The following is a 13557-nucleotide window of genomic DNA, read 5'->3' as shown; positions in this document are numbered from 1 at the left end:
TACCTTTTAATCTAAGAATTTGGTGAATGCTATTGGCGTTAAATTCCAGATAAATTTATATGTTTTCGATGACATATGTATATATGCAAATCGGCGAAAACACTGTTAAACCCAGGAATGCATGCAGGCAGCGTTCAGCTAACCGGTTGTCAAACCAGTACGGCTCAGAATGAAACTGAAATAAATAAACCAATTTTCTGAAAAACAACAACACTTCAGAAGTTTGTGGTCAACAGTAAGCGTGCATGTATTCAAGTTGACTATATAAACAAGTCAAAAGTCATATTTTTTATCAAATTCTGAAGACAAAAAGCAGGTATTTAATGAAATAGATTTATTATGTGGCTCTAGCCGGTCTGATTCATGTAATCAAATAAAGTTCAAATTATACTGCAAGCAACCACGCCCATGTACTGTCACCCACTTAAGCGTCTGTATAGCTTTTGCACTTATTAACATCTATCAAAAAGCAAAAATTGCATTTAGAATCACAGGGAAATTGCAAGACTAAACAGTATCTTTTCAGCGCCTTGCAAAAACCATAAAATATTTAATTCACTTATATAGTTATGTTGGCATTAGCACAAGTTCAACCGATCAGCGAGAATATAAACAAGTTGAAAGAGACGTTGAACGAGATGCCAGAGAATATGCGTCTATTCTCGTCGTCATTGCGAGTGCTATTCTCCAAAGAAACTGATGTTAGCGGTGATAGTGATTCTGCTAAAAAGTTCAGAGAGCTTCGAGACGCCACAAAGGAAGACGCCATGGTGTATTTGCGTACGAATCTTTCAATGACGACTTACTTTGTACGCTCCATTGAAAAATATTTCGACAAGTACGAGTTCTTGTCTTTTGAAGAATGGGGAGAAACGCTGCCAGAAATCCTGGAAGAAACGAGAGTCCATAAAAAGCTTGCACATGAAATGCTTGAAAAGTACGAAAAGCTGATGGTTCCTCTCAAGAAACGCGAGGATGAGGCTCGAGTCATCATGAAAGAGTTCAAAGACCTGCAAAGAGATTATATTTGTCAGAAGCAAGAGTTAGAAGCGAAGGCACAGAAAAAGAGAAGATGGGCCTATGGACTTGCTTTTATTCCTGGTGTGAATTTGATCGCGTCTCCCTGGCTGGGATTGTCTTCAAAAGGAGATAAATCTAAAGCGAATTCAAAAATGGTTTTATCGAAAGCGTCTGGAGCCTCGGCGCTAACTGTGGCCGAAACCCTTTTACCTGCACTGACCAGCTTCGTTGAAGACTTGAGAAATGCAGCAAAATTCTTTTCCACCATTGAACAGGAATTACAATCGTTCGAAGGCAGAGCAAAGAAAAGTGAAACATTTCGCAAAAGGCTCCACTACAAGGCAATGTGTAATGCAGCGAAAACCATGAAATTCAACTGTCGATCATTTTACAACGTGCTTCCATCCGTCCTGAACGACTTCAGCGAAATTCCGTTTGTCGGCAACGACAACAACTGCCTCGAAAGATGGCTGGAAGAAAATCTTGAAGAGATTGCATTAACTCTAGATGCCAATGAAGATGATTTTGAAGCTATAGCTTTGCCTAAAAATTAAAGCAGTTAATTAGGTAATTATGTAGGTCAGCAGGATAATTATATAACTTGATTACGGATGCATAAATGTTTGTATATTTGGACATTTTCAGCGTCGCTAATCAAATGTATATGAAAAAGGATTTACAAATAATTGTTATATATCACATTATATGAGGTAAAATAAAATAAATCCATGAAGGAGAATATACTACAGAACCCCTGCTAACATAGAACTGGCGATAACTTGGCAAAAATGCAGAAAGTAAATTATGGAACCCGCTGAAATAATACATCCATCAGCGTATCTCTTTTGACACAACATCAAAAATTGTCAAAATAAACTTAAATGTGTCTGTTCGTGCTGTGACGGTATTTACATCGTAAACTTTGAAAAAAGGTTATTGTAATAGTCTATTATCATGTCAAAGACATGCAATAACAGGTATATTGAGCGCTTGTTTCGTTGCATATTTGGTTTCTGCCTTGAAATAACATCTTCATTCATATAACAAAAATCATCTTCATCCTCTCTTTATTCCCAAACATTTCAAATTTTTCATACCAGTTTTACAAAGTAGAAATTTTCAAATAAAAATTATCAGGAATTCAAATTTGAAATTTTCCCGCCAAAACTGAGCGGTCTGTCTGTTGATTACCGACCTCTCAAGAACTAATAAAAATCTCCCATTATCTGTAATTTACATTTCGAACACCTTGCAATGTAATAAATATGGGGTTTCACGTGTCTAAATTGGCAATGCAAGGACCTTGGTGACCTTTTTGGGCGACAGATTTTTTTATACATATTCCACGTAATTAATTCACATAGGGCATATGCAGTCGAACACAATTACTATTAAACCTTGCCGCTTCAGGTAGAAATATATACTTTAATGCAACTGATTTAATTTTATTTCCTAGAACATGAAAAGTATGCAATGAATATGACAGTTTATGGTTGAGATTTGATTGAATATCTCTTCCAAAATCAATTATCTTCTGTTCAAACGGCAGAAAACAAAGTTAAAGTTATCTTTCGTGTGCAAGCGCAGCATGGTATTCGCCACTAACAGTACGGCGCCAGCCATTTTGGGTAAAAAGGCTTCAATTACATTTGCAAGACTTTGGAGAGCATTTTCCACCTCGAATAAACGAGTTTTTCCTATTATAAAAGCATCTAGTTTAATCGGTATAGGAATCAAAATAAGTTTTGTATAGTGAAAATGGTTTGATATTTTCAATCATACATGCATATGATTATGAAATTATCAAGAAAATACTGTACAGTCCGTCAGAAAACCGGTTATAAACCAGTATCAACAAGTATTGTTGACCATGGGATTGCATAAATAAATAATTTCACTACAAATACTTGGAATTGGGTAACACAAAACACATCTGATATTTTGTCGTCGACAGCAAGTCGGTATTGAAGCTGCCTCAAAAAGTTTGGGCCAGTGTGATATATTTTGAGCCAAATTTCAAACGAATTAAGAAGAAAAAAGGAAGGTATTTAATATCATGTGACTATTAATCTAACTAAAAGGAAGTATGCGAATTTCTCGATGGCGTAAAAAGCGTTAACTCTCTGCAATTCGATTCTATCAGAATGTTCATGCTAATATACTAGCATAAACCACTTCCATCGACGTAATCATTTTTCACCACGATGTGCATCTAATTCATTATAAATATTACCCAGCGGTGGAAAAAAAGCGCAAAACAGGACACTTTAAAGGCGCATGTTATGTATAGCTTATGCAGAAAGAGTATAAATACGCTTTCATCTAGTTTGTTTATGACGGCTTCTGAAATTTGATGATTGTATAACTGACTACTCAGTATAATGAGTCATTCTAATTTGAAAAATCCCGATTAGCAATACGACATTATTCAATTATTGTATGTTCTATTATAGCCCCGTTTACACTACACTGAATTTATCAGCACGGCACGGCTAAAATGGGCACCCGCACCCAATTTTATTAGTGTTCAGGCTGCCAAAACAAAGGCCGAGTACAGATGAAATGGGTACGGGTGCCCGTTTTAGCCGTGCCGTGCCAATAAATTTAGTGTAGTGTAAACGGGGCTTATATCTCATCTTTATCAGCATGTACATGCTCGTTTTGTGTTATGGGGTTACCAGGGGGGGGGGTGGGGCGTTTTGTGGGAATTTTTGAGGACGGTAAAGACTGATTTAATAACGTTTATCCAAAAAATAAGAAAACGGTAACATTATACGGTTTCAAATCAGTTCATGAAGAATAGTTAAGTTGTTATTACGGATTAATGAGAAAGTTCATTCTTGAGGTAAAACACAGAAAATCAAGCTTTTATTACATCTACCGCACAATAAATTTGACGCAGGCCAGTACCTGAGGGGGGGGGATGCCCCTACAGTAAATGTTTTTAGCAGCGCCCCCCCCCCCGAAGAAGTGGAGATCCAGGTATACAGGGGCCTGGTTTGATAGAATATAGGCGTAAGAGTGTATCTGCAAATTAAATTTTAAATTATATTCTTGGGTTTTGACAAAGTACTTATATTAGCTACATACATAGTATATTTATATTTATAAATTATGCATTGCTTGTAACTGCATCTAACAAAAGATGTTTACTCACTCTTAAAACTACGTCATAGTTTGTACATGATATATTATGCAGGATTTTGCATGACTCTTAAAAATGCACCCTGATTATGACATCATGCATATTCTACGATTGTTTGCATATCCAAGATGGAGGAATGTGGTAGTGATTATTATTGGTAAAAAGAATTGAATTACACCAGCAAATCAAAGATAAATCTGTAAAAGGCTTCGCAATATAACCTTTTAATATATAAAATATAAACATATTTTTTTATTGAAATTCAATTTTGTTTTAGAGAATTGGAGCTTTTTGAATGCCCTTATGTTTGACCTTATGTTTGACCAACATTGGCTCTTTCGCAGTGCTATAATTCTTTCTAGGGGTTCAAGTTTCTAGGAAGGATGCAAAAACTTCAAAAGAGGGTGTTCCCTTCCCGGTTAATACGTATCATTTATAACATCTTGTTTTTCTTATTTTCTTCCCTTATGCCTGTATAAAATAAATTATTCGGAAAATTTATTTTTCAATCCAGTTACGATGGAAATTTCGACTCTGTATATAGCTGTATACTTGCATTTTATTGACAGAAAAGATGTCAACGTTAAACAACGAAGGTGTGACCGAAAAAGACTTGAACAGTTTAAGCCAAAATTTAAAAGAAATGCCAGAAAGCATGCGTCTATTTTCCCTGTGTTTCCGCTCACTTTATTCAGACAACGCTGTTGGTGGTCATAGCGAGGCTGCAGTGAAGTTTAGAAAGATTCGAGATGACACAAGACAAGATGCAATGGTGTATTTGAAGTGCGTCCTTCCTGCAACGACAAATTTCATCAGGTCTGTTAAAGAATACTTCGGGACTTACGAAGCTTTGTCGTACGAAGAATGGTACAGGATGTTACCAGACATTTTAGAGGATACGAAAGCCCACAAAGACCTCGCGCAGATGGTGTTAGATTTGTACGAGAATATCATGGTTCCTTTAAAACAACGAGAAGACGACGCAACAACGGTCATGAAGGAGTTCGAAGGCTTACAAAGCAAGTATGAAGAGATATGTAAAGAATACGAGGCCACAGCAAGCAGCAAAAGAAAATGGGCAAGTGCACTTTTGTTTGTTCCTGTCGTAAATATGATCGCGTGTCCTTTGTTGGGACGGGCTGCTCGTGAAAACACTGCACTGGCTGTTGCTAACAAAATGGACGCCGAAATCCATGGAGGTGCGGCAATTATTGTGTCCCAAACCCTCATCCCAGCACTGTCCAACTTCATTAATGGTCTGAAAAAAGTGGCCGGATTCTTTCAAGTCCTCGAACAGGAATTGAAATCGTTTGAAACGAAAGCAGGAAAGGATGAACCTAAAAGGTTGCATTATAAATTAATGTGTTATTCGGCGAGAGATATAAATTCTCTCTGCTGTACTTTCTTTCAAGCACTTCCGGATGTCCGAACAGATTTCGAGGCGCTTCCAGTTGAAGATACTGACAAAAACTACGTGGAAAGGTGGTTGGAGAAAACGCGTGCAGAAATTCGGAGTCAATCGGCATTCAAGTCTCTTGTTGGGGCTGTCTCAGGTTCGAAGGATATCGACGAACGAAAATTAAGACAACCACCACCAATACCAGCTCCCAAACCCACCCAACCGAGATACAAGACACAAGGAATTAAACTTCTTGGAATGGACCCACCACCAAAACTATCATCAAAGGCACCAACAAAACCACCATCAAACGCACCACCAAAACCACCATCAAACGCACCACCAAAACCACCAAGATCTACCACAGGATCTACGGACAGCTAAGTGACTAAAAGAACATGAGCTTATTTATACATTTACTTAACCTCGCGGCATTGCTAAATGGTGCATCATGATTATAATTTCAAATTAACATTATAGTGTATTTGAAAAGTGAGCAGACTTAACAGTAATATAACATTTAACAAACAGTATGTATGAAAGTAGACGAAGTCCATGCAGAATAAATGGAACTGAGATATGACAATCAATACCGCCAGCATTGGTACTTTTTCATAAAAATAGGGTAAAATAGTGCACATTTTAAACGTAAACGAAAACGTCTTATAATGACGTCAAACGCGGAAAGTCTTATGTTACACGAAATTTGATTGACTCCACAAAACTATCGAGCCAATCGAACTTCGTGTAACATCAGACTTTCCGCGCTTGACGTCATTATGAAAAAGGTCTATTCCACGTTTCTTCGAGATAGTAGAGAACAACTTATCACTTAGTATATTATAGTAACGGTAGCTATGTAATTGTTGTACTGTATAATCGATTAAAAATATGTTGCAATTTCGGGTTGCCGTATTCAAATTTTTCATCATCTTGTTCAGGTAGTCATGACCGCAAAAGACCTTTGGAACAAAAGGCTCGAAAATACAATTTTCCTAATTTTGAGCCTTCGAACTTTTTCAAAGGTCTTGTGGGGATGCTTAGCTTCCGTATATTGCGTATGTACAATGTTGTTATTTTAACACATCGTACCTACAAGATGTTTTGACGACCACGCGTACTTTCCGTCGCTAAGCGTTGCTTGTGCGTATGTATGCTAGTTGGAAAAAACTATCGATACTGTGTGACAATTTTATCGTAGCACAAACCTTGGAGATGTCACCAGGTTCAATAAATGGCCAGTTGTCTTCATGGCGCATGCGATCTTTTAACAGCTTCTCGCACGGTTTCAACTAGACAAGAAGAAATCAGACAGCACTATTATCAAAGTTAAGTATAGCCGAAGAATTTTTACCCACAAACATTATGGCAAGTTATAGTTCTTAGTAGAATGTTTCACCATAAACTCTAAGAGGGCGAGAAAGTCAAGGTTTTCCCTATTATAGGCCTAAAAACTCATAACAATGCCTTAGCTGCATGTACTTGCATTGGCTTGTTTATCATCACCTTCAAGCCGGCGAGGGTACTAATTCCGTCCGGGGATTCTAACTACGTCCGGGATAGACTTGCTACAAGTCGACTCTTTAAACCCATACGCGAGCTTGAGCGACCGAGCGTAGCGAGGTCGCGAAAGCGAGGGAAGGGAACGCGCGGAAGAGTCGACTTGTCAAACTTGCTTCGCGCCATTTTTGGCGACCCAAAATCAGGTCGCTGAATTAATTATTATAATTACCATTTCGACTATTCAGCGTGAATAAAAATGTTAATCAAGGTGTCGATATTGGTGTTCGATTTCACTTGATTAGAAAATACTTTGATATGGCTTCCATTATCGAAGCGATTGACAAAGCCAGGAAGTCTGTTGGTTACTCGGAACTGAAAGAGTATCAGCAAAACACTGTTCAGGCATATCTTTCAAACAGAGATGTCTTCGTTTCAGCACAAACAGGAGCTGGGAAAAGCCTTGCATTTGAGTTAGCACCATACGCTTTCGAGCATTTATTAGGAAATTGATTGAACACATTGTCATAGTAATATGACCGTTTTGGCGCGAAGACGCAAATAGAAACCTTGCAAGTTTGACAAGTCGACTCTTCCGCGCGTTCCCTTCCCTCGGTTTCGCGACCTCGCTACCCTCGGTCGGTCAAGCTTGCGTGTGGATTTAAAGAGTCGACTTGTAGCAAGTCTACGTCCGGGAATGCAAATGCAAATTGAGTTGTCCGCCATTGTGTCATGGCCGTTGGGCATTTTATACGTTATGCGCATGCGTAAGTTTAAGACGAGTTGAAGCTGGTTGGACCGTCACTCCCGGCCACAAACAAAGAAAAATATTTGGCCGCGCGAGAGGAGACTGAACTGGCGTATTATAACTCCTTCAAATTCAGCCATCTTTGGCGGCAGTTTGGACAACAAAAGTTCTCACACTCCAGATATATGCGGAGCTCACTGTATCGAGATTGTTTGAAATATGATACGTAGTACTAAATGACAGCAATAGCGCGTGCCCAAACTCTAAGGTACAAATACTCGCAATATAGGCGGTATGTCTTGGCACGGACAATGTTAGCTACTGGTATAATTATAAATCTATCAGTACACTATCGCGTATTTTCAGTTTCTGCCACGTATTGTCAGTTATACTATTAATGATAGCCAATTGTAGTTGACCGAAAATATACAGAAAAGAAGATTTTGTAACACAATCCAGTCAATCCAGCCAGCCCGCATGAGTGAATGTAAAGTGCAGGCTGCGCTAAAGTAAGATTAACATCATGTTGACTCTTTAACTTTTAAATATTTCTTTGTACCACTACTACAAGGTTAATACTAAAACAATTGGACAACTCGTGCCTGTTATCAAAACAGTATACTAGCGATCTAATCAACTCCTTGACGAGTCGCTCATGCAAAAATCGGCCTCTTTGTTTAATTGCATTTTAAAAACAGAAAGCGCCAAGTAACGTAGCCAATCCTAATGCAGCACTTGCTACAGCACTACATTCTATACACACTAAGCACTGCTGTTATAGTGCTTACATTCAGCCAAAAAAAGCATTCAGCCAAATATTCGGGCTTAGTTTTGAAATACGTATTAAGTATAGCTAATTTTCTAGAATGGGGTGGGGAAACATATTACAGAACCCCCACGAGCTTTTAAAAGTTGTAGGTAATAGCTTAATTGCAAGAATGCAATGGTGTGAAACCCGCTTTAAATATAAGTCAGCATGCAACAGAACTTGTTAATGGATACTATTTGCTTAAACTACCACGTTAAAGTAAACATGTTTTTATCTATGTAGCTATATACTTATGATCATAGAACTGTCAAGAAAATCACTGCTCATTTAAATAACTGGTCAGCAAAACCGGTTATAACCAGCTAGCGCCAACCATGCAGCATTGTTAGAAATGACACTGGAATAAGCAATTACTGCAAGCAATTACTTGGAATCTTTACGGAAAGTAATTACTTGGAATCTGCTACACTCCTGAAATCTTGTGGTCGACAGTGCGTCATTTTTTTGATAAGCTGAGCTACAAGCACGGAAATATTTGGATTAGCTGTGATATTTTGTGAACGATAACTTTCAACTGAATTCCGAAGACAAAAAGCAGGTATAAACTTTACGTGTAATAGGTTTAAAACCAGATTAAATGGAATATATAAATTTTAATCAGTGCAAATAAAACCATGATGATAAAGATATATGCAGAACGCATAAACGGGCGCGTTAATTATACTCGAGCTGTTTGTGTATTGTGGAATATTTAACTCGCGCGTTATATGTAAGCATTTGTAACTGCATGACTTAGCTTTCTCAAATCTTGTGTTGAAAATTGCTGGTAGAAAACCACATTCTCTCTCTCTACTGATAATTCAATGGACATTCCTATTTGCGCATACAGATATCAAGCTCATAATAAAATACAAATTAACTTTGTTTTGTATTGAAATGGCAAGTTGATTTCGACCACTAATTTTCATTTCAAAAGTATTCGACCACTTCTTGTTGTTGTAAAATACAAAAAAGTATTATTAGAAAGTTATAAACAACGGTTCTTTCATAAGTAAGGATTATATAACTTAATTCAATTGATACATCCGGCATAAAAAGCTTGTTATGTTCCATTTCGGTTTTTTTCAAGACACCATGTAGAGCACTGTATTTTGAAGTAGTGTCAAAGAAAGGAATATCACGCGATGTTTTAACTCCCGATAAATACACAAAAATGGTGTCATCGACATGAGATTTTTAAAACCGTACTCTCGCCAACATTCTGAATAGCGTAAACATACTATCTATGGGAGACAAAACTGTGTTATAATTTTGTTTGTGTATCGGTGGTGATCACATCGCTGAGATTCCATCTCATGGATACAGGGATGTAAAATAACAATATGCATTTCGTAAAAATGCATCTCGTAAAAATGCATCTTATTCTAGGTTTCACAGGAAACTACAAATTAATTTTGCCTCTTATGCACATAATTAACATAACCACCTACTGCCGGAAATATTTATGTATAAGATGAATATGTGCCAGAAAAGTCAATCGAGGTTACTGCGCTCCTTACAATCCACAAAAATGCATTATCAAATGAGTCGTACGGTTGCACTACAGCAATTGAAACCCATAAGGAGAGTTTGACTATTCATTATCGTGTTATCGTAGTGGAAACAAGAGCAGATTATTCAAACTGGATATTTTATATATGTTTTATATACTATATCATTTAATTTGCATGATAGTTTCTTAGGTAGCATGGTGTTTAGAGATTAGGTGTTCAGGAGATTATAGCTCTGTATTTGCCTTATATCTTGCAAACAGAAAATGCCGAAGTCACGACACGATAGTTTGACCGAAGAAGCTGCAAACAAATTAAGTCATCATTTGGAAGAAATGCCAAAAAACATGCGCCAATTCACCTCAGACTTTCGAGCTCTTTACACAGACCAAGCTGTTGGTGGTCATAGCGAGGCTGCTATAAAGTTCAGAAAGATTCGCGATGACACAAGACAAGATGCAATGGTGTACTTGAAGTGCGTCCTTCCTGCGACGACAAATTTCATTAGGTCTGTTAAAGAATACTTTGAATATTATGAAGCGTTGTCCTATGATGATTGGTGTGAACTGCTACCAGACATTTTGGAGGAAACGAAAACGCACAAAGACCTCGCGCAGACCGTATTAGATATACACCAGAACATCATGGTTCCCTTAAAGAAACGTAAGGATGAGGCGCAAGTGGTCATGACAGAGTTCGCGAACCTGCAGAACTTATATAATCAGTCAGAAGGATCTGCGCGTGAAAAAATGGCTCGGGCAATTGCGTCAGAAAAGCAACACGAGATCAACAAAAATGCGGCTCGAATTGTGGCTGAAACACTTATCCTCGCACTGTGCAAATTCATTGATGGTCTACAAGAGGTAGCACGATTCTTTCAAGTCATTGAAAATGAACTGAACTCGTTTAAAGACAGTTCAGAAGAAGGCGTGGATGAACGTAAACAGTCTCATTATAAAATAATAAAGAATTCAGCGAGAGAAGTAAAATTCCTCTGCGTTGCTTTTTACGGAGTACTTCCAGATGTTCGCACCGACCTCGAGGCTCTTCCCAGTCAAGATACTGACCAAAACTACGTCGACAAATGGTTGAAGAAAATCCTCGCAGATATTAGGAGCCAAACAACACTAAAGGCTCTTATTGGAACTCCCTCGGTAGTGGAAGTGAAGGAATCGGTCGACACAGCAGGACAATCAAACCACGTACCACCATTGAAAAATAGAGCAGCATTACTACCAAAGAATACAGCAGCATTAACACCAATTGATGATCCTGTACCAACATCAACACCGTTTGATTACCAAAATCCAACCTCGAAATGTATACAAGTACTGCCAATGAAAAACGGACAAGCATCAACACCTAAAAATGATCCAATATCAACTATTGAGAGAAATAGACCAGCATCACCACCAGTAGATAATCCAGTACCAGAATCGAAAAATCAACAAGAAAAAACGCCAAAAAGTAAACGAACAAAAACGCCACACGATTCAGCACCATTGACATCGAATAATAAAGCAGTGACCTCATCGACAGAGGATTTAGTAGAACGTAAACAACAATTACGTTGTCACTCTTGCCACTGGAGATGCAACATTATGTAAAGAAACTTTATTTAGTAGAAGTAGAGGTAGAACAAGGTAATTTGTGATTTTGGACTGATAACCATGCAGGAGAATCTTTTAGAATAATCTGTATTTTTTCAATTTAACAACATATGTAACGTGAATACAATTTGTAGCCTAATATAACCTCAGTTGTCATATGTTGCTTGATTTTTCACTTGTATATATTGACCCATTCATCATATTGAAACAGTTCCGACGAAAAAAGTTTGTCACAAACTACACAGCATGATTTTCTTAAACTAAAAGAAATACTCAATACAACTGCGGTTCCATCGCAAAATGCCATGTTTTTTTGCAATGCATTTACAAGCGGAACAAAGTTACACGCCAAAAACTGAAGCATGATAATTATATACACACAATTAAAATTATGTTACCGAATTAATGGCAAGCACAAACAAAATTTCTTTCGCGCTTTGTATAAATTACAATGATACTTGCATAGTTATGTCAACATTAGCACTAACTATAGCTCTAGCTGTGACTGAAATCCTTTTACTGGCACTGAACAGCATCGTTCAGGAAAATGTAGCAGGATTCTTTCCGACTATAGAATAGGAATTAAAATTGTTCGAAGGAAAGCAGACACAGTGGCGTAGCCAGCATCGATAAATGGGGGAGTGCCTATATATTCATATATATCCTTGTTCCATGTTCTGCCTGATCAGTTTCTTATCAAATCAATTGTTTTTACAGTCTGTGAACATGAGTATATGAATATGCTATAACCAAAACTACGCTACCAAGCTATAACGCTTTAGCTACGTCAAAGAGCACGAAATCCACCCGTTGGTTATTTTACATCGTTCTTTCAACCAACAACTTCCCAACTTTTCGACGATGAAGAATAAAATTTGGAGCAATCCATTATGACAGGAGGGTAATTATATAACTTAATAACGGATGATGCCTATAAATATGTTGGACATTTCATGCGTCGCTAATCTTATCTGCCTAATCAACTGTATACGAAAAGAAATTTACAGAAAATCAAGATAAATGTTATACCTATATGTACCAATTATATCACAAGTTAGAGTCGTATATGCGCTGATGAGTCGTAACACCGAGTTGTCTTATAATATATATAGCTATACTATAAATACCATTTAATGAGCGGAATAAACATTGCATAAAAAATTAAATGGACTGGCTACTGATTTTGTTACTGATTTAATTTAAGTCAATGTTGCTACAGCACTATAGATTCGTGCAGTTGGTACTTACAATAAAATAATTTAAGCAAAAATTCCTTAGTTTTAAAGTGCGTATGAAATATAGTTAATTTTCTTGAATGGGGTGGCAAATATGTCACAGAACCCCCATCAGCTCTTAAAAGTTGTAAATAATAGCTTAATTACAAGAATGCGATGATGTGAAACCCGCTTCAAATATAATTCAACATGCAACATGACTTGTTAATGGATACTATTTGTTATTGTAAATGACATGTTGATACGAAGCTCCACGTTTTCAGCAATTAAGAGTTTGACGTAATATTTTCACAATCAAAAAACTTCTCAAATAAAGTATAAATAAATGATTTTGGAAGCATCGGGAAAAGATTACGATCTTTGGTCTAAATGCAACTGATAAATCTGGAGATAAATTTCCACGTGCAATTAAGTAATCATGTTTTCAATAATGTAGCTATATATATAAATATATATCAATATATACTTATAATTATAATTATATAATTTCAAAGAAAATTTATAACTGCTCATTTAAATAACTGGTCAACAAAACCGGTTATAACCAGGCCAGCGCCAACCAGCATTGTTAAAAATGAAAG

General features: G+C 37.1%; 3 protein-coding genes and 1 long non-coding RNA gene across 5 annotated transcripts in view; 3 read left to right on the top strand and 1 right to left on the bottom strand.

Moving 5' to 3' along the window:
• Positions 1 to 234: 234 nt before the first annotated feature.
• Positions 235 to 2003, top strand: LOC114523011. Its single transcript, XM_028543817.1, has 2 exons — positions 235 to 316; positions 568 to 2003. Exon 2 carries the CDS (start codon positions 570 to 572, stop codon positions 1572 to 1574), a length of 1005 nt encoding a protein of 334 aa, XP_028399618.1. The 5' UTR covers positions 235 to 316; positions 568 to 569; the 3' UTR covers positions 1575 to 2003.
• LOC114523014 overlaps positions 1479 to 13557 on the bottom strand; it is a 56485-nt gene continuing 44406 nt past the window's right edge. For both annotated transcript variants that reach the window (XR_003686976.1, XR_003686977.1), the window contains 2 exons: positions 6773 to 6856; positions 1479 to 1563 (listed from right to left, as the gene is read on the bottom strand). This is a non-coding gene — a long non-coding RNA (uncharacterized LOC114523014). The remainder of the gene's footprint in view (positions 1564 to 6772; positions 6857 to 13557) is intronic.
• On the top strand, positions 2980 to 6456 carry LOC114523008. The gene is made up of 2 exons (XM_028543806.1): positions 2980 to 3064; positions 4735 to 6456. The coding sequence occupies exon 2, from the start codon at positions 4740 to 4742 to the stop codon at positions 5946 to 5948; it is 1209 nt and encodes a 402-aa protein (XP_028399607.1). The 5' UTR covers positions 2980 to 3064; positions 4735 to 4739; the 3' UTR covers positions 5949 to 6456.
• Positions 9050 to 11855, top strand: LOC114523007. The gene is made up of 2 exons (XM_028543805.1): positions 9050 to 9179; positions 10395 to 11855. Exon 2 carries the CDS (start codon positions 10398 to 10400, stop codon positions 11736 to 11738), a length of 1341 nt encoding a protein of 446 aa, XP_028399606.1. The 5' UTR covers positions 9050 to 9179; positions 10395 to 10397; the 3' UTR covers positions 11739 to 11855.

This window comes from Dendronephthya gigantea, unplaced genomic scaffold (genome assembly GCF_004324835.1).
Source record: "Dendronephthya gigantea isolate DGI-Jeju-01 unplaced genomic scaffold, DenGig_1.0 000026F, whole genome shotgun sequence".
In the NCBI taxonomy this organism is placed as follows: Eukaryota; Metazoa; Cnidaria; class Anthozoa; order Malacalcyonacea; family Nephtheidae; genus Dendronephthya; species Dendronephthya gigantea.
The sequence above is the reverse complement of the archived record's forward strand: the minus strand, read 5'-3'. Positions and strand labels throughout refer to the sequence as shown.